This window comes from Gavialis gangeticus, unplaced genomic scaffold (genome assembly GCF_001723915.1).
Source record: "Gavialis gangeticus isolate Ggan-Ray unplaced genomic scaffold, GavGan_comp1, whole genome shotgun sequence".
Taxonomy (NCBI): domain Eukaryota; kingdom Metazoa; phylum Chordata; order Crocodylia; family Gavialidae; genus Gavialis; species Gavialis gangeticus.
The window spans coordinates 96,975,750-96,994,298 of record NW_017729025.1 but is presented as its reverse complement, the minus strand read 5'-3'; the positions used below and the strand labels follow the sequence as shown (position 1 = coordinate 96,994,298).

At 50.2% G+C, this 18,549-nt stretch overlaps 2 protein-coding genes and 1 long non-coding RNA gene across 3 annotated transcripts in view; 2 read left to right on the top strand and 1 right to left on the bottom strand.

Annotated features, from left to right (window-relative positions):
- KBTBD4 (kelch repeat and BTB domain containing 4) overlaps positions 1-7,682 on the bottom strand; it is a 15,312-nt gene extending 7,630 nt beyond the window's left edge. The window contains exons 1-2 of the mRNA XM_019519222.1: positions 7,574-7,682; positions 2,069-2,689 (exon numbers count right to left, since the gene is read on the bottom strand). Of these exons, the coding sequence (XP_019374767.1) occupies positions 2,069-2,689; positions 7,574-7,592 (640 nt within the window). The 5' untranslated portion in view covers positions 7,593-7,682. The remainder of the gene's footprint in view (positions 1-2,068; positions 2,690-7,573) is intronic.
- A 104-nt stretch (positions 7,683-7,786) lies between these two features.
- NDUFS3 (NADH:ubiquinone oxidoreductase core subunit S3) overlaps positions 7,787-18,549 on the top strand; it is a 28,751-nt gene continuing 17,988 nt past the window's right edge. Inside the window, exons 1-4 of the mRNA XM_019519223.1 lie at positions 7,787-7,873; positions 11,181-11,246; positions 12,311-12,408; positions 12,635-12,784. Of these exons, the coding sequence (XP_019374768.1) occupies positions 7,828-7,873; positions 11,181-11,246; positions 12,311-12,408; positions 12,635-12,784 (360 nt within the window). The 5' untranslated portion in view covers positions 7,787-7,827. The remainder of the gene's footprint in view (positions 7,874-11,180; positions 11,247-12,310; positions 12,409-12,634; positions 12,785-18,549) is intronic.
- The window catches only part of LOC109298883, a 12,429-nt gene continuing 6,672 nt past the window's right edge, over positions 12,793-18,549 (top strand). The window contains exon 1 of the long non-coding RNA XR_002097723.1: positions 12,793-13,462. This is a non-coding gene — a long non-coding RNA (uncharacterized LOC109298883). The remainder of the gene's footprint in view (positions 13,463-18,549) is intronic.

Here is an 18,549-nt window from a genome sequence, read left to right as displayed (position 1 = left end):
AAAATGACAATTTCTCAAGATGCAAACTTCTTGACCACTTTCTCATATAACCCTTTCCCTGGACAAATAATTCCTACCATCGTGGGAGGAATAAAACCACAGAACCTGACAGGTAAGACCAACAGGTACAACTAGACATCTGTATCATATCTGCTTGCTGTAACAGGAGGTCCCTGGCCCCATTACAGAGATAGAAGAAAACAGGTATGGACGTTTATAAAGACAGACTGCGCCAGCTGGAAGGAGCAATCCCTCGGGGTTATATAAACCTAGCTCCTGCCACGGTCTGGCAGAAAGGTGAGGAGCTCTTATTGGCTAAAGCTGAGATAAGTTAGGCTCTGGAAACTGCAGTGGCGAGTAGTCCTGGGGAAAGCCCAGAAGTGACAGAGGAGGCCTAAGGAAAGGCCTGAGCTAGAATAAGTCTAGGCAAAACTGACCAAGCTTGGAGGCAACCTGACAAGAGGAACTTAAGCTGAGAGACAAGGGGCTATAAGGGAAGCTGCAGTTAGGAAACTGAGTGGACTCTCCAGAGTTTTGCCACTATTTGGAACAACTGAACAGCATATATTGTTTTTCCTAGTTGGGGGCTAGCCTTATTTGGGTAAGCTAGCCAGCTGGACTACTTTGGCAGGCATGCCATTTGGATGATTCTGGTTAACGAGCCTTTTTGACCTATTGCAAGGGTGGATGAAATCCCAGTGAGAAGGCAGGAGCTAATGAGGGCCAAGGGCCCTGTGATATAACAGAAAAGAGGCACCTAGAATGACTGCCCTCTGACCAAATGGAAGGCCTATACAGGAGATTGGGAAAATGGTGCATCTGTCTGGCAGCCAGACTCCATTTCCCAGCAGCCCCTGCCCACGTCACTACAGTCAATCTCCATGGAGATCCCAAAAGCCATGGGGATGTGACAGTGCAGGACCAGGGTCTCCATGGAGACTGGCCCAAGCGGTACTGGCAGGGCACATGGCTGGGTGGGGAGCTGCTCCAGGGCAGTGCCAGCCTGGGCAGAGCCACAATCTTGGGCAGAGCTGTGAAGGGGTGGGGCTGCTCACAGCACACAGCAGGAGGCTACAAGCAGCTCGGTTCTGTGGCCGGGCAGCACGGGCTTGCCTGGGCCTAGGCTGGCTGCGGCAGGCAGGCAGGAGGCTGCAAGCAGCTGCACTGGACTCCATGGAGCCCTGGCCTGGCTCCTTACCAGCAGCAGGTGCACATACGCCTCAGGGCCAACAGCAGAAAAGGGGAGGGGAAACCGCTGGGCCAGGGCTGGGTGGGTGGCAGCAGGGGGCTATAGCCCACCCCATAGCCACCTCTCCCAGTGCTGCCGCCACCTGCTCCAAGTACAGCCCCAGCCCAGCCTCTTCACTGGGAAGAGTCTGGCACAGCCCCTGGCCCTGAGCCTGCAGTGGGCAGCCCACCTCCACCCCACACAAATCTGGGGGGGGTACATGCCCCCCATTCCTCTCTGGGGGTGTGCACAGCAGCAGGCCCCCCTGGATGAGCTGCCCACAGAATCGCATTCACCACCTTGGCTGGGCAGCACCTGTCCCTGCCCCACTCCCTCCTTTCCTCAATGTGGGGGCCTCAATTGCCCCTCCTACACCCCTCCTCCCCCACTGCCCCTTCCCCCCCACAGATTAACTGCCAGGAGACTGCTCTCCAAATTTCCAGGCTGCATTCTTGTAAATTGGCTATCAGATTGGTATTGGCTAATATGGCTGGTTAAATAGATCATTGGTATCAGCCAAGAAAATCTTTGTCAGTGCACCCCTACCTATTACCATCAACATCTAGATAAATTTGCTGTGTAGATTGGATGCTTCATTGTCAGCTGAGGTACTAATGTTTCTTTAAGTCATGTTGGGACATTTTCTTGCTGAACATCCTTCTGTTTTCTTCAGCCTCTGAATAAGATGAAAAGACAGGACCTTGTATCTTAGCATGGTTCTCAGACTCTTGCTACTGTTCTTGAAAGCCACCCTGGCTGTTCAGGTATCCCTTGTAAACCTCTCAGACAGACAGCCCAATTCTCTATCTGCACCCTCACTGCTCTCAAAAAGCCCCTTACCTGTGAGGATGTCTGTCAGGAGACGGAGAGGTAAGTGAAGAAACTCTTCTGTATCCTGAAGCTGTGACAAGTGTGACTTGGCACAGTGCTTGGCAGCTGTGTAGAGCTCCATGTCACTGTGTTGATCTGCCAGCCACATGACCTGCAGACAGTTTCTCACCTGCACTGTGCGGGCCAGGAAACGGGAGCACTCCTCAAAAAGGGAAGTCAGCTGGTACATGTCTGCCACTTCATACATCTCCTGTAGCTCCTCTGCCCTCAGCTTTACCGTTCCATGGTAAATATAGTCCACAAGAAGCTGGAAGACACTCTCACTAACGTCCTGCAGCTCAATCACCCGGTTGTGGGCCTCCTTGAGATTAGAAGTAAACATGGAACGAAAGAAGCAACTCTGAGCTGAGAGGACAAGCCGGTGCAACTGGAATTCTTTGCCTTCCACTGATATTGTGACGTCAGCAAAGAGCTCATCCTCCAGGCACAGCTTCATAATGCCCTGGGCCACACGGCCTGAGTGAGATCGGTCAGTGAAGGTATAGTTCACAAAGTAGTTCTCTTCCATGGAGGAACCCCCAGTCTCCTCCGATGAGTCCATGTTGCTGCACAGATCTGACCTCCAGTAATCTATAAAACAACAATGGCAGTAAAACTCCTCCTGAAAAGGAGCTTGTGCAATTCCAAAAGCTACTAACACTGGTAGGTAAGCCAGCAAACTGCAGCCCAAGTATAAATTTGGTTCTTTATACTTCTACCTGAGTTGCAGAGCCTCTAAAAGGCCAAGGCAAAGGTGAAAGCAGTGTAATTAAAATCAGGTTAAAGTCAAGCCGTGGCTCTCCTTGTAGCACTAGTATCAGAGAGCAATCCCAATATCCTAGCTTCTGGAAATGGCAGGCATAGATCTCTTTCCCCTTTCATCTCACTGACTCAGAGAAATGCAGCAAGAGACCTCTGGTACACAGGATGAGTATCCAGCAACTTACAACATAATACATTCCTAACCACCAGGCTTTGCGACAGGTGGATTTGAAGCAATAATGGAAGCTCCTGGCTCCATTACAAAAAGATGGAGGAAAAGGGATCTGGGCTGTTAAGAGCCAGTTGCACGGGCTACAAGGAGCAGGTCTTGGGGCTATACAGGCCTAGCTCCTGCCAGAGCTTGGTAGAAGGGCCCTGATAGCAGAAGGAAGAGGGACTTCCTGCTGGCTAAAGTTCTGGCAATTTAGCCCATACCCAGGCCTACTCACCACACAGTATCCAAGGTCTAAGACAGGGAAAGCTCAGCAGCAACAGAGAAGGTCTGAGGAAGGACTAGAGCTGGGATAAGCCCAGCAAAGATTAATTGATTTTGGAAGCAACTTGACAATAGGCAGCCAAGAGGCATGGGGCAGATGGAAGGGGAGCAGGGAGGTTGCAGTATGGAAGCCCAGCAGGACTGAATAGACTCTTGAGTCTTTCCACCACTACTTGGGACAAATGAACTGTGTGGACAAATCTCTTAATTTAGGGTCTAGTTTCCTTGTTTGCAGGGGAGTGAGCCTTTGAGACTACTTTGGAGTAAGCCATTTGGACTGTACTGGCAAGGGACCTGTTTGAATGATTTGGAGGGTGAATGAATGAACTGCCAGTCAGAAGCCAGTGAGGGCCAAGGGGCCCTATGGTCCAACAGTGGAGATGCACACAGAGTGCCTACCCTCTGATGGAACTAAAGGCCTATACCAAACAGTAACATCAAATGTGGCAAACAAGTACGTTAAGCATCTGGGCATTCAGGTGGGTGGGCAGGCTGAGGTTGGTCCAAGGGAGCAGCAGTGAGCCCTAGGGCCTCAAGACATACCCTATTACATTAGTGCTCTGGCTGGAAAATGTGTAGTTGGAGAAACTTCTGGAATACAAGAACCCAAGGATGGAACAGATCTTACATTTACAGGCTCAACAATAGGCTGATACTGCCAAATAATGGAAAACAGAAAGGGAACAGGCCAGAGGCAGCATCATATCACAGCAGCATCAATAAAAGGAAAATTGATATTATCAGAAATCAGCTCTTTTTGGCTGATGTGGCCAACAATGTTGCTGATAAATGCTGCATGCATGCATGCATGCATGCATGCAGCCTCAGCATGCACAAGGCCATTGCAGCAGCTAACAGAGCAGCATCTGGCTGGTAAGTCTGTTGAGGGGGGAGGGGCGGAGGGAGGGAATGGAAATGGTGGGGGTGGCAGATTGAGGCCCCTGCAGTGAGGGAGGGAGTGGGGCTGGGGCAAGTACTGCCCAGCCAGGGAGGGGTGCAGGATGGAGCTGCGAGAGGCTCATCCGGGGGTATGGGAAGGGAGGGTGGATTCCACCGCTACATGCACCCCAGGGGAGCCATGGGGGGCATGTGCCCCCCCCCAGATTTGTGCGTGGGGTGAGGGTGGGTTGCTGCTGCAGGCTGGGGCCGAGGGTGCCACTGGGCTCTTCCCAGTGGGGGGGTTGGGTTGGGGCGGTGCTCAGGGCGGGCAGCAGTGGTGCTGGGAGGGGGGCTACGGCAAATGCTGGGGTGGCTGTAGCCCCCCCTGCTCCCCTCCCCCCATGCTACCACTGCCTGCCCTAAGTGCAGCCCTGGCCCAGCCCCCATACCAGGAAGAGCCTGGCATGCCCCCAGCCCATAGCAGCATCCCACCCTCGCCCCACACACAGAGCTGGGGGCCACATGCCCCTCACGGCTCCCCCACGGGTGTGCATTGTGGTGGAATCCCCCCACCCCCACGAGCCACACAGCTCTGTCCTGCACCCCTCCCTGGCTGGACAGCACCAACACCTGCCCCTGCCCCACTACCTCCCTCACTGCAGGGGCTTCAATCTGCGCCCCCCTCCACCCCCACCCCTTCCCTCTCCAACAGACTTACCAGCTGAATGCTGCTCTCCAAGCTGACAGGCGGCATACTGGCAATCGGATCAATATTGCCTGATATCGGCCATTGGTATCAGCCCAAAAAACCTTTATCAGTGCACCCCTGGAATAGGCCTAAAAGAATTGGGTCCTGCTGCTGCAGGTGATACAGGGGCAACAGGATAGGATAGAGGAAATGCCACGATGGCAGTTACAAGCTGAGGTTCAATGAGCCCTGCTGACTCAGCAGCAGATGTTAATAGAGTGCTTTACCACCCAGGAGCAAGGACAGCAGGACCCAGAGGATACATCCTGGAGAGAACTAGGGGGCTTCATCCTAGAAAAGATGACCCAGAATAACGACCTTAAGGCTTTTCTTAGAGGTACCTGAGCATGCAATAGTGGCAGCCCAGTGGAGCAAGGATACACAGGCATCCTGGTTGGGAACCTTCAATCAGAGAAGCTGAGGATACATACAGAGTAATGCTATACAAAGATGTTCAGGATTATGAAAAGGTCAGAGTCCATATTGCAGCAGTTGGGAATCTTCAAGGAGAGCCAGCAGCACTGCTTCTGATCTAAGACAACCCAGGCACCACTATGACCATGTTTGCTGGGACACGCAGGTGGAGGTCGTTCCTAGAGAACAGCATTGAGCTTGAGGAGAGCCTCAAGCCACACCCTGTTACAGAAACCAACAAATTAAAGATACTATGAAAGGTCTATCGGTAGTACAGAAGAAACAAAGTTGAGATGTGATATGTTGGCAAGGGACAGAGGCTACAGTTAATAGCAACATAGGTAGCTAACATGCAGAGGGAGCTTATTTCTACTGATAAAAAGGGTGAAAAAAATCCTACAAAACTTTATCAAAGTCCTAAAATCACCCAGATGAGAAACTTGCCAAAGGTACAAGAATGGGATACAGTTTGTGTAGAGTCAAATATGAAGCACATTCTGAAGATCCCATGCCCAACCTAAATGGATTAGATAATGAAGCATATTCAAAGAACTACTCATAACTAAGAAGGTGCAATTATCTGTGTGCTCCCCCACTGACAGGGAGAAGTGACATGACAGAGTAGTGTCTCTCTGGCAGAACAAAGATTACACTTGGAATCCCAGCAGTCGGCAAAAGAGCTCCTCTGAAGAGGAGCTGTTGCTAAGAGGGGCACAAGCTACTTGCTCTTCCTTCATATAGTTCCTGCTAAGCTGTTGAGGAATTCTAGTGTCAGCACCCCAGAAGTTTCCTTTCAACAGCAGGACATGGTCTCATTTAAAAAAAGTTTGTTCAAACTTGCTCTAAACTCTTCCATATTACAGCAGGAGACTAGATTTCCAGCCCCACCTATGACAGTCAGTACCATTAAGGCCAAATTACTCCAAATCCAACACTATTTAATGACTTCAGTGGGACCAAGATTTCACCCAAGGAGTTGGCAGACACTGTGCAGTCTCTTCTAGTTGAAGACTCGCACTCAATTGCTCAGCTCAGTCCAGAGGGTTAGGAGTATCCCTGGGTTCTTTGCTAAAACTAAATTAACATGCAACAGCAGCCATGAGCAACACTTACTATCATCTAGGCTTGGAAAAACAACTCCATCCCATCACTGATGACTTGGCCTCAGTTATATGCCTTTGTTACTTCCTGGTTGAACCACATGCGTCTCATACATCTGGCCCTGAAGACATCTCATATGAAATTCCAATAAGCAAAGAACACACCAGCACTCTCCTCTGTAGGGAAGCTATTGCAAGCACAATTGTGTCCTCTACACTAGCCTAGCAATTTGAGTTCAAGGCCTTGGTACTTTATCTTCAGTACATTCAGCACCCTGAGCCTAACATACCTGACAAGATCCCCTAAAGCTCTGGAATGCAAATGAATCAACACCTTTTGGCTAACGTAAAATGCTCTGCAATAGAGGTAGCATTCACCTGGGCAGGAGGCAGTTTTCTCATAGGCTGGTACCCAACTCTAGAACAAACTCCACGAGGAATTAAGGGCAACAAATCTCTTGCCTTCATCTTAAAGCATGAGATTCCCCTTTGTTAATCTTGCCTTCTCCAAAACAAAAAGGAAAGAGCTGGATGTGAAGGGGATACCAGGAGTACGGGCATTGTGCGCACAATTCCCCCCTAGCAAAGAGGAGGCTGGAAAGAGCCAGCGGGGAGGGATGGAGGCCAACCGTATCACGTGATGTATGACTTCATGGTGGCCAGGCGCTGCGGGGGCCAGGCCCCTTAGCAGAGGCCCCCGGACAGAACAGCTTCGGGCAGCCCTTGTATCAGCCGGTTGAACAGAAACGACCCAGCTCGGGGGTGGGGTGGGGGGGTGAGGGAACCACGGGGTCCGACTCCTGCAGCCCCGACGCCGGGGGTACCTGCGATTCCTCCCTGCCGCTCTTCCCCCCGGCCCAGGCACCAGCTGCAGCCTCCTCCGGGCCGCGGCGGGAGCTCCGCGCCTCTACCGGCTCGGTAATGGCCGCCCACTGAGGCCTCTCGGAGCCTCCCGCGCGGGCCCGTCCGGGCACCCGCCTCTGACAGCCCCAGCCCCGGCCCCACGCCCAGCTGCCGCCCGCGGAGGGGCCGAGGAGACAAAAGGGCGGACCCGGCGGTGGTCCCCAGGCTCCTACCTGCGGCCCCTCCCTTCATGCCGCCGCCCGGGCCCGGGGGAACCCCACAACGCTGCAGCTGCCACCCCCGCCAGGCGCCGTGCCGCTGTGATCCGCGCTCACACTTCCGGCCCCGCCACCGGAAGCCCCCTGGGGAAGCCAAAACGCGTTGGACCCCGCACTTCCGATCCGCTGCGCGGGGAAACTCGCGGACAGCTTCTGCTTCCGGTCCGTGCCCTTGTGTGTCCGTGCTCGCGGTGCAGGGCCGGGCCGGGATGTTGGCAGCGGCGGTGCGGGGCCTGGCGCGGGCTGGGTTCCGAGGTGAGGCGGGGAATGCGCGGCTGTTCCGCGACGGGGCGGGGCCAGGGCAGAGCCCCAGGGGGGGAGGGTGCAGTGGGGCAGTCCGCGGGGGGAGGCAGGCCTGGGATGAGGGCGTAGTGGGGCAGTCGCCCCTCCCCTCCCCTCCCCTCCGCTTTATTCCTGTCAGACCACCCGGCTGGGAGGCGCCGCAGCCCCACTGGCTCAGGGTCATTCAACTCCCGCTCTTCTGAGCAGGTGCATCCGCTCCTCTCTCCTTGGTGGCAGTGCGACCTTGGCCCCGCTCAGACTGCCCTTTCCTTGGCTTCTCATGGACCCCTCCTGGCAGCGCTTCTCTTTTCTGTCGCGGCCGAGCACGAGCTGTCAGCCTCGGCTGAGGGCTGGCAGTGCAAACTCGGATGTTAAACTGACTGGCCAGGGAGTCCCAAGGTTGCTGCCCAGATGCTTGTGGTGTGAGCTGATAAAAACCTAGGATTCTGTACTAGTCTAGGGAGTGACACAACACCTCGCTGGATGAGTGATAGAAAGGCTTTATTTACTACAAGTACTCAAAGTCAAATGAGCCCAAACCCAAAGTCCAGTAATTAGCTGTAAGGTGGTGATTTCTCACCAAACAGGTGGCAAGAAAGACAGTCTATTTCATCCGGCTTCTCGAGATAGCTGGGGTGCAGCATAAGTTCTTGTTAGAGAGATCTTTCATTCCTGAAGCGCTCGCTGTTAGCTGTTTTCACATTGTTCTTATACTCTTAGTCCAGCATCTTCAAAGCATTATTTTGGTTGTGTAAATCAAGCGAGTCCCAAGCAGTAATTGACAGGAAAATCCTGTTAATCAAACTGCTTGTTATGGGTTATCAGAAAGTTCCAGTCTGAATGAATGACCTTTCTCAGTGATGAGAGATCAATTTCTACTAAGTTTGGAACATATCAAGAAACTGATTAACAACCAGGAAAACCACAAGGTTTTGGGGAGCGTCTTTGGAAAATTAAGGGAACCACTAGACAAAACAGAAATAAATCAAGAGACAACATCTGTCATATATGGAGAATGACTCCTCCTGTACAAAACATTAGTTAATTGCAAGAGAAATATTTACCATACTAATTAATGAAGGATAGACCTTTCACATGGTTACATACCAGACAACTAGGAGTCTGCTTGAAATCACCATGAATATAGTAAGGTAAGCTGGAAGGGATAGCTCATTGTTGCTTCCCAGATGGCCTTGCCATGAACTCGCATCCTCTTGCACTATGCAGTTAGCATCAGTATTTTGTGTTTTAACTTTGTGTGTAGGCCCCAATTTAGCATGAGTTTCAGAGTTATCATTGGGGCCAGATTTGGTTTCACAAATCTGAACAAGAGACATGATGGAGGGACTAGACGTGTTCAAATCAGCAGGTCCCAACGATTTCCACCCCAGAGCGCTGAGGGAACTGGCAGAGGTCATTGCGGGACCGCTGGCACAGCTTTACAAGCACTCATGGTGCTCTGGTGAGGTGTCAGAGGACTGGAAAAAGGCCAATGTGGTCTCCATTTTCAAAAAAGGGAGAAAAGAGGACCCAGGAAACTATAGGCCTGTTAGTCTTACCTCGGTCCTAGAGAAGCTTTTTGAGAAAATTATCCAGGAGCACATCTGCAAGGGACCAGCAGGGGAGATTATGCTTGGAGGCAATCAGCATGGATTCATTAGAGGCAGGTCCTGTCAGACCAGCCTGGTTGCATTCTACGACCAGGTCACAAAAGCCATGTCACGGTGGACGTAGTCTTTCTGGACTTTAGAAAGGCCTTCGACACTGTCTCTCAGCCCATCCTCATTAAAAAAATTAGGCAACTCGGTGTTGATGCCTACACAGTCAGATGGGTCACAAATTGGCTGGAGGGCCACACCCAGAGAGTGGTGGTGGATGGCTCATTTTCGACCTGTAGGGACGTGGGCAGTGGGATTCCCCAGGGTTTGGATCTCTGGCCCGCACTGTTCAATATCTTCATCGACGACTTGGACAAGGGGGTCAAAAGCACCTTGTTCAAGTTCGTAGATGACACTAAGATGTGGGGAGAAGTGAGTACGCTAGAAGAGAGGGACAGGCTACAACTAGATCTAGACAGGTTACAGAGGTGGGCAGATGAGAATAGGATGGGTTTCAATATGGACAAGTGCAAGGTGTTGCACCAGGGGAGGAAGAACCAGCAGCATACCTACAGGCTGGGGAATTCCCTTCTTGTCAGTGCACAGGCAGAAAAGGATCTTGAAGTCATTATTGATGCCGAGATGAACATGGGCCACCAATGTGGGGACGTAGTCAGGAAGGCTAACTGCACCTTGTCATGCATCCACAGATGCATCACGAGCAGGGCCAAGGAGGTGATCCTTCCCCTCTTTGCGACATTGGTCAGGCTGTATGTGGAGTACTGCATCCCGTTCTAGGCGTTGCACTTCAGGAGGGATGTGGAAAGCATCGAGAGGGTCTAGAGGACGGCCACTCGCATGATCAGGGGGCAGCAGGGCAGCCCCTATGAGGAGAGACTACAGGACCTGAACCTGTTCAGCCTCCACAAAAGAAGGCTGAGAGGGGATCTGGTGGCTACCTGCAAACTTGCCAAGGGGGACCAGCAGGCAATGGGAGAGTCCCTGTTCCCTCAAGCACTACTGGGAGTTACAAGGAATAATGGCCATAAGCTGACTGAGAGTAGGTTCAGGCTAGACATCAGGAAGCACTACTTCACAGTCAGGGCGGCTAGGAGCTGGAACCAACTTTCTAGGGAAGTGGTGCTCACTCCCACCCTGGGGATCTTCAAAAGGAGGCTAGACAGTCACCTAGCTGGGGTTGTTTGACCCCAACATTCTTTCCTGCCCATGGCAGGGGGGCGGACTTAATGACCTGCTTAGGTCCCTACCGACCCTACCAGCTATGAAACTATGAAAGCACCATGTCTGTCTGTCTTGTTTGTCAACCTGCAAAAGTTTCTCTTTAACTGGAGAGAAGTATGTGTTGGGCTATACATGATGATGCACTGCACCACCTTGCACCCTGCCCCACCCTTTTCAAAATCCTGTATCCACCCATGATGACTTGTACCTGTCTGCAGAGCACACTGGGGCTTTCTCTTGGGTTCATGAAGTTGATTCTGTTGATACTGATGGAAGCTCCCAGATGTCATTCCCATGTGCTGGGGAGGGGAAGGGGGTTCACCTCTCCAAGAGGAGGCAACAGAAGGGAGACTCGTTGCTGGAGAGAAGGGAAAAAGGCTTTGTATTTTTTGCAGAAGAGTGGTTATGGGTGATTTTACACAAGCTCTTTCTCTTTATAGCTGCTACGTGCCCTGCAGTGTGGCAGCAAGCACGTTGCTTGGAGAGCTCCACAACAGAGACCCATCGTAAGTCTGTCTGAATTCATTACTATTTTGCCAGCCCCTGGAGGCCACATAGTGAGTCTCATAGAATAACTCAGTAAGGTGGCTTTGTTATCAAAATCTCAGTGTTTTTGCAGTGATGCGTTTTCGGGGCGGTGACGAAGAGCATACATAAACGTGTGCTTTTTTAAAGCATGCTAGAGTTGCAGAGTGCTAGCTCTGACTCAGTAATAGCATTTGCATATTTCTCAGTTTTTTTTCTTGTAAATTAGTGAGTTTATCATAAAACACTCTTTATTGTTAACTTGCACTTAAAGCAAAAAAGTCAACCTCTTTCATCCTGTTCCACTGATGAACATAATTAACTTAATTCTGTATTTAAGTATCTCTTGAACAAATATCTTGTAGTTTTAAAAATATTAGATAATTTTAAAAGATAGTTTGGGTGCTGACAAGAAATTGCTCAGATGCTAAACAGTCACAGGGAAAACAGACCCTCTAGGTAACAATAGGGATAATATGGTCACTTTATGACTTTATATGGTTGCTGTATGACTTCAGTGGGGGGAAGGGGGATGGAGGAGGATTGCCCCTCTTTAGAATCGTCCTGGATATTGGTGGGAAACATTTTCTAAAGGGTTTAACAACCTACATTCTTTCTCATTTTCATCCTCTTTTGATTGATACTGTACCAAACACATTTGGTCATCCTTGGTGGGATGTGAGCAGTTTCAGATTGGTGGTGAGAGGATATTTTGTTGTCTGCAACCTCATGGATGAGCGCTGGAATAAACTTGCTCTTTTCCCAGAGTCTCTATTTCCTGTCTGTTCTGTGCATCCTGTTAGTTGACACAGTCTGGACTCTTATGTTCTTTTTGGGCTTCGTAGTTAACTATTTCATTTTGGCAAGCTGTGAGTGTGGTTTTTTAGGGATGGCTTATCTCACCTGGAAATTGTCTCCTTAGGGGTTACTTACTGTGAGACAGTTCTCTGGCTAAGCTAGCAGAAGCTAACCTTTGTTAGTTTTGGCTGGAAGATGTTGTTGCTCTTCTTTCTAATGGCATTTCACCTACCATTGTTCTTTTCAGCTACCATTAGACCAAAGGATGAAGTGCAGCAAAAGCAGCTCTGTGCTTTTGGAGAGTATGTGGCTGAAATTCTGCCCAAGTACATCCAGCAAGTTCAGGTAATTACTACCAAACAAATTATTTTAGCTTCAGGAAAGTACTGTCCCCTTGTTGAGAGGAGAGAGAAAACGTGATAGTCACTAGAAGCCATTTCTTTGAGAGAGTTCCTTGGTCTGTACCTGACCACCTGTTCCAAATTCTTTGCTTAAGTCTTCTGTTGGATTCAGTAAACTGCTAAATGCCCTGCCACATCTGTCTTAACTTCCTTTTTGTTCCTTTCCTCAGGTGACCTGTTTCAATGAATTGGAGATCTTGATCCATCCAGATGGGATCATTCCAGTTCTGACTTTTCTTCGAGATCATACCAATGCCCAGTTCAAATCCTTGGCTGACTTGACTGCAGTTGATGTCCCAACTCGGCAAAACCGTTTTGAGGTAGGGACCATTCCAGTGGTATTGGTGTTGCCTTAGCAAGTAAGCATGGAATCAGCTCTACTACTGATATGCCTTTAGCAGGACTAGTTAAATAGGAACCCAGTCCAGCTTTTCCCCTGTCACTTTGCTGAAACTGCTTCTGTAATGACTTCTTCCTAACCAGATCTTTGGAACTAGTATTTCTTCTCCATCATCTTTGACTAGTCAGTTGCTTTTGAAACATTTAACTATGCTCTTACTGAAATCTGGTGCTCCCTTGCCTTCCACAATTCTCTCCTTTTCCAGTTCTCTTCCTACCTTCTTGTTTTGTCAACCTGTCCTTCAGGAGTTCCTCTTTATATCCCTTCCAGGTTTTGTGGGGGTTTCACAGGGCTCTTTCCTTGATTGCCATCTCTTTCTCATCTACACCTTGTCTTTGAGTAACCTCATTTACAAATACAAATTAATTACCGTCTACATGCTTATGACTTGCAGATCTGCCTGTCTACCCCAGACCTCTTTCCTTCTGTCCAGACTAAGATCTCAGACTGTCTCTAATAATCTTCTGTTGGATGACTGACTGTCATCTGAAACTAAAATGGATGGCTAGAAATGAGTCTCTGACTGTTTGTTTCTTTCTACCTCCTTTCTTGATCATTGTGGACAACACTACCATCCTACTGGGCACTTGGACCTTTTGTCTTTTCACCAGCCACAGTTCTTCCAGATTCTCATCTCAGTTACTCAATATTCTATTTCCTGACCTTGACGAATGTTATCTTCTGTGTTCCCATATTCATTTAAAATGCTGCTGCAAAGATCAGTTCACTTGCTGTCTGATTTGATCATATTGTCTCTGCATCCCTTCACCAGCTCCCCACACTTTACACATCAAACAGAAGCTAGTTGTTATCACTTGCAGGCCTCTTGGGTCATGTTTCATAGATTCATAGATTGTAAGCCTGGAAGGGGCCTCAGAAGATTTCATAGATTTTATAGACATTAGGGCTGGAAAGGACCTCAAAGATCATCAAGTCCAGCCCCCTGCCCCAGGGGCAGGAAGTCAGCTGGGTTCACAGGATCCCAGCAAGATAAGCATCCAAGCATTTCTTGAATGAGTCCAGAGTAGGTTCTTGCACCACTTCTGGAGGGAGTCTATTCCAGGTCTTGGGGGCTCAGACAGTTAAGAAATTTTTTCTTGCGTCCAGTCTAAAAGTCTTGGAGGAGTTTTTGACTGTTGGTCCTTGTTTTTCCTTGGGGCGCTCTGGTGAACAGATGTTCTCCCAGATCCTGATGTACACCCCTTGTGTACTTATAGGTAGTCACCAGGTCCCCCCAGAGCCTGTGCTTTTCCAGACTGAAGAGTCCCATGGCTCTCAGCCTTTCTTCATAAGGCCTATTCTCTTGCCCTCTCATAATGTGCGTGGCTTTCCTCTGGACTCTCTCAAGTTTCTCAACATCCTTGAATTGCAGAGCCCAGAACTGGATGCGGTACTCCAACTGTAGCCTTGCTAAGGCTGAGTACAGCAGGAGGATGACATCCTGAGATTTACTTGAGAAGCATCTATAGATGCAAGCCAGGGTTTTGTTTGTTTTACCAGCTGTGACATTGCATTGGTGGCTCATGTTCATCTTGTGGTCAATCATGACCCCCAAGTCTCTTTCAGCCATGGTGCTAGCGAGCATAGCACTGCCGAGCCTGTAAGTATGCTGCTGGGTTTTTTTCCCTGAGATAGAGTACTTACCATTTATCAGTATTGAAAGTCATCAGGTTTGTGCCCGCCCACTTACTAAGTTTATCCAAATCAGCGTGGATCACTAGCCTGTCCTCAGGTGTAGATGCTGTGCCCCAAAGTTTAGTGTCATTGGTGAACTTAGCCAGTGAGCATCTGACACCAATGTCCACATCATTGATAAAGATGTTGAAGAGAACCGGTCCAAGGACAGAGCCTTGGGGGACGCCACTGGTTATGAAGCGCCATAATGACTCGTTGCCATCGACCACTACTCTCTGGGTCCGACCTTGGAGCCAATTTCCCAGCTGTCGGACTGTGGTGTAGCCGCGGCCACAGTTGGCCAATTTTTCTATGAGGCGGTCATGAGACACCAAATCAAAGGCTTTTTTTAAAGTCCAGATATATGACATCAATCTCTTCTCCCTTGTCCAGGTGATGTCACCTGGTCATAGAAGGAGATGATATTGGTCAGGCAAGACCTACCCGCAACAAATCCATTCTGGCTATCCCTCAGGATGTTGCCCTCAGACAGCTTGTCCAGAAGGGTCTCCTTGATAATTTTCTTGAGAATCTTATCAGGGATTGAGGTCAAGCTGATTGACGAGTAATTCCCAGGATCTACTTTCTGCCCTTTCTTGAAGATGGGTACCACGTTGGCCTTCTTCCAGCGCCATGAATTTTCGAATATTTTTGCCAATGGTTGAGCTATGACACCTGCCAGCTCCTTGAATACCCTGGGGTGTAATCTGTCAGGACCAGCTGACTTGAAGGTGTCCAGCCTCTCAAGGTGATTCTTTACTAGAACAACACCGATGCTGGGTATAAATACGCCCTCACCCTGGCCGTCCCATGTCTTGCTAGGCAGGGTGGTCCCATTGGACTGATGAAAGACTGACGCAAAGTACCCGTTAAGCAGGTTGGCCTTTTCCTGGGTGTTGGTTATCAGCTGTTCTGTTTGGTTCAGCAGGGGTCCAATGTTACCCTTGCTTTTTTTCTGACTCCCTGAATATCTGAAAAAGTACTTTTTGTTATCCTTGATATGTGAAGCCAGACGGAGCTCGGTTGCAGCCTTGGCTTTCCTGATCCGCTCCTTGCAGGTATGGAGCAGTGCTGAGTACTCCTTGGTGGTAATTCCAACCTTCCATCCTTTATAAGTCTCTCTTTTGAGGCGTAGGAGGTCCTCGAGTTCCCTGCTGAGCCAAGGGGGTTGCTGTGCCCTTTTGCTACCCTTCCTCCAAGATGGGATGGCCGTCCCTTGTGCTGTCAAGGTCACTCCCTTGAGGAGCAACCACTCCTCTTGGACTCCTCTTCCAGTCAAGTTGTGGTCCCTTAGAGTCTCGACAGTGAGCCTCCTGAGCTTGTCAAAGTCAGCTTTCCTGAAGTCGAGGACTTCAGTATTGCTGACGGACTTGCCAGCTTTGCAATGGATAGTAAAGGTGATCAGCTCATGGTCACTATCACCCAGCTTTCCATCGATTCTTAGGTCGCTGACTATGTCATCCCCTTTGGCCAGTACCAGGTCCAACAACGCTTTGTCTCTCTTCAGCTCGTAGACTTCTTGAGTCGGGTAGAGCTCATCTGTGGACATGAGGAAGCTTTGCTACTGATCAGATTTGGCCAAGTGCTCTTCCCATGAGATGTCCAAGTAGTTGAAGTCTCCCATGACAACCATGCACTGAGAGCATGCAGCGTCAGCCAGTTCCCTGGAGAATTCCTGGTCTAGCTCTTGTTTCAGGTTCGGAGGTCTGTAGTAGACTCCTACCATGATGTCCCCTGAGCCACATTCCCCACGTATTTTGACCCAGAGAGACTCCAGTGATCCCTCCTGGGTACCAATGTCAATTTGGAGGGATGTGTAGCTGTCCTTGACATAGAGGACTGCACCCCCACCCCTTTTATCTGCATGATCACACCTGTACAGGGTATGGCCATCTATAACTGTGGCCCAGTCATAGGTGGAGTTCCACCAGGTCTCCATTATCCCTATGAGGTCGTAGTTATTCTCGTTTAGCAGGAGGATCAGTTCCTCCTGTTTATTCCCCAAGCTCCTGGCATTGGTGTACAGGCAGGCAAGTGTCCCACTGGGGGCTCTTGCCTTCTCCACAGATCGTACCAGGGCTAGGGTAGGGGTGGGTTCCCTTAAGTGCCTCAGCCTACTGGATTTACAAGGGTTGCCCAGCGGGCTAGCAGTGGCGATAATCCCCACAACCCCCAGTGGGCTTAGTTTAAAGCCCAGTCGAGCGGGTCAGCCAGTCTGGATGAGAAGAGCCTTGTCCCCAGCGGAGTGAGGTAGAGGCCATCTCTTCCCAGCAGTCCACTCCCTCTCTCACCAAAGTGGACTGCGCCAAAGCCTTCACGATGACACCATCGCTGCAGTCTTTTGTTCACTACCTCAACCCATCTCTCCCTTCTCAGCCTATGACACACAACTGGGAAGAGCAAGGAAAAGATCACCTGCGCCCCTAAGCCCTGTAGTCTCTCATGACCTGGCTGGGATTGCTCCAAGCCGTGTCATTTGTGCCTATGTGGATAAGGAGCAGTAGTGGTATAAGGATAAGGAGCATAGGGTAGTGGTCGGGGGAACGATAATCTTTGGTATCCTCTCTACTATGTCCTTGATGTGGGCCCCCGGGAAGTAGCAGACCTCCTGGGCCGGGGGGTTGGGGCAGCAGATTACGCCCCCTCAGGAGGGTGTCTCCCATGAAGACCACTCTGCGTTTACTCTTGGGGGTGTAGAGGTGGATGATCTTCCCTTGCCTGCAGGAGCTGGCATGTCTGCAGGCTCAGAGATGCCAGATCATTGGGTCCAGCCCCCATGCAGGAAAGACAACTGGAGTCAGGTAACCCCAGCAAGATGAACATCCAGTCTCCTTGAAAATTTCCAGGGTAAGTGATTGTACCGCCTCTGGAGGGAGCTTATTCCACAGTCTGGACACCCTGGCTGTGAAGAAGTTTTTCCTAATGTTGAGTCTGAAATGGTTTGTGGCCATTAATCTTGGCTTTCCCCAAGGGTGCCCTGGTAAACAGTTGTACACCGAGCCCTGATGTAGCAGTAATCTGCTACCAAGTCCCCTCTCAGCTTTCTCTTTTTCAGGCTGAAGTGTCCCAGGTCCCTCAGCCTGTTCTTGCATGGCAAGCCATACAGGTCTGTGTGACCCAACTCTTGTTGTGTCTCGGTCAGTAATGAGAAGCTGACTCCTGTCTTCTCTCAGGCCATAATACCAGACTCCATTGTCTTTTTGCTATCTATTCAGATAAGCATCTCTGTACTTACTCTCACATGTCCCCTCATTCTTGGTAGGAGATCCCTAGAAAGCTCCTCAAAGCCAATTCATGGTTTGTCTCGCATCCTTTCTTACTGTTTCCTTGTACTTACCCAGCTCTCGATGTATAACTATCTATTTTTCATCTTATGCTTTGACTGAAGAGTTCTTGGGTTGAGGATTGTAACAGGTCACCTGATACGGTGCCTGTCACAGGGAGAAAAGAGGATACACCAGCAGGAGCAAAGGAAAAAAAACTTATTTGCGGCTGGACCATGGGGGAAAAGTGAGACAATGCTGAGCACCGGAAGCCCAGGTGCTCCCAATGAAGTACTATCTGGAACCCAGCAGGGCTGTATGTGGAAGCAGGGCCAAGATGGATTGGCTCTTGAGGGAGGAGCCAGAAGGTAAAAGGGAAACAGAGAGAGGAGACAGATTGCCCCTGGGCAGGGGTCAACCACAGAGAGAGGGTCTGTGGCAAGGAGCAAGCCCAGATCTGCAAGCAGGGCAATTCTGGAGACACAGGTACTTGCTGGGTGGAGAGGAGAGGTCTAGGAGGAATGCTGAGCTGGAGGAAGTCTTACCCTGTGTGCATGAGAGCAGGATATGCCAGAGTGAGGAGCAGCAGGGTGAAAGGCACACCCCCTCTCCTCTGTCTGGGGGGAAAACCCAGGGAGAGAGAGGTTGCAGCAGACAGGTGCCGGCACAGCAGCGAGATGGCTACAGAGGCTGTGACCGTATGGATTTAAAGGGCCAGCCAGCAAGGGTTGGATGCCAGCTGTGGTAT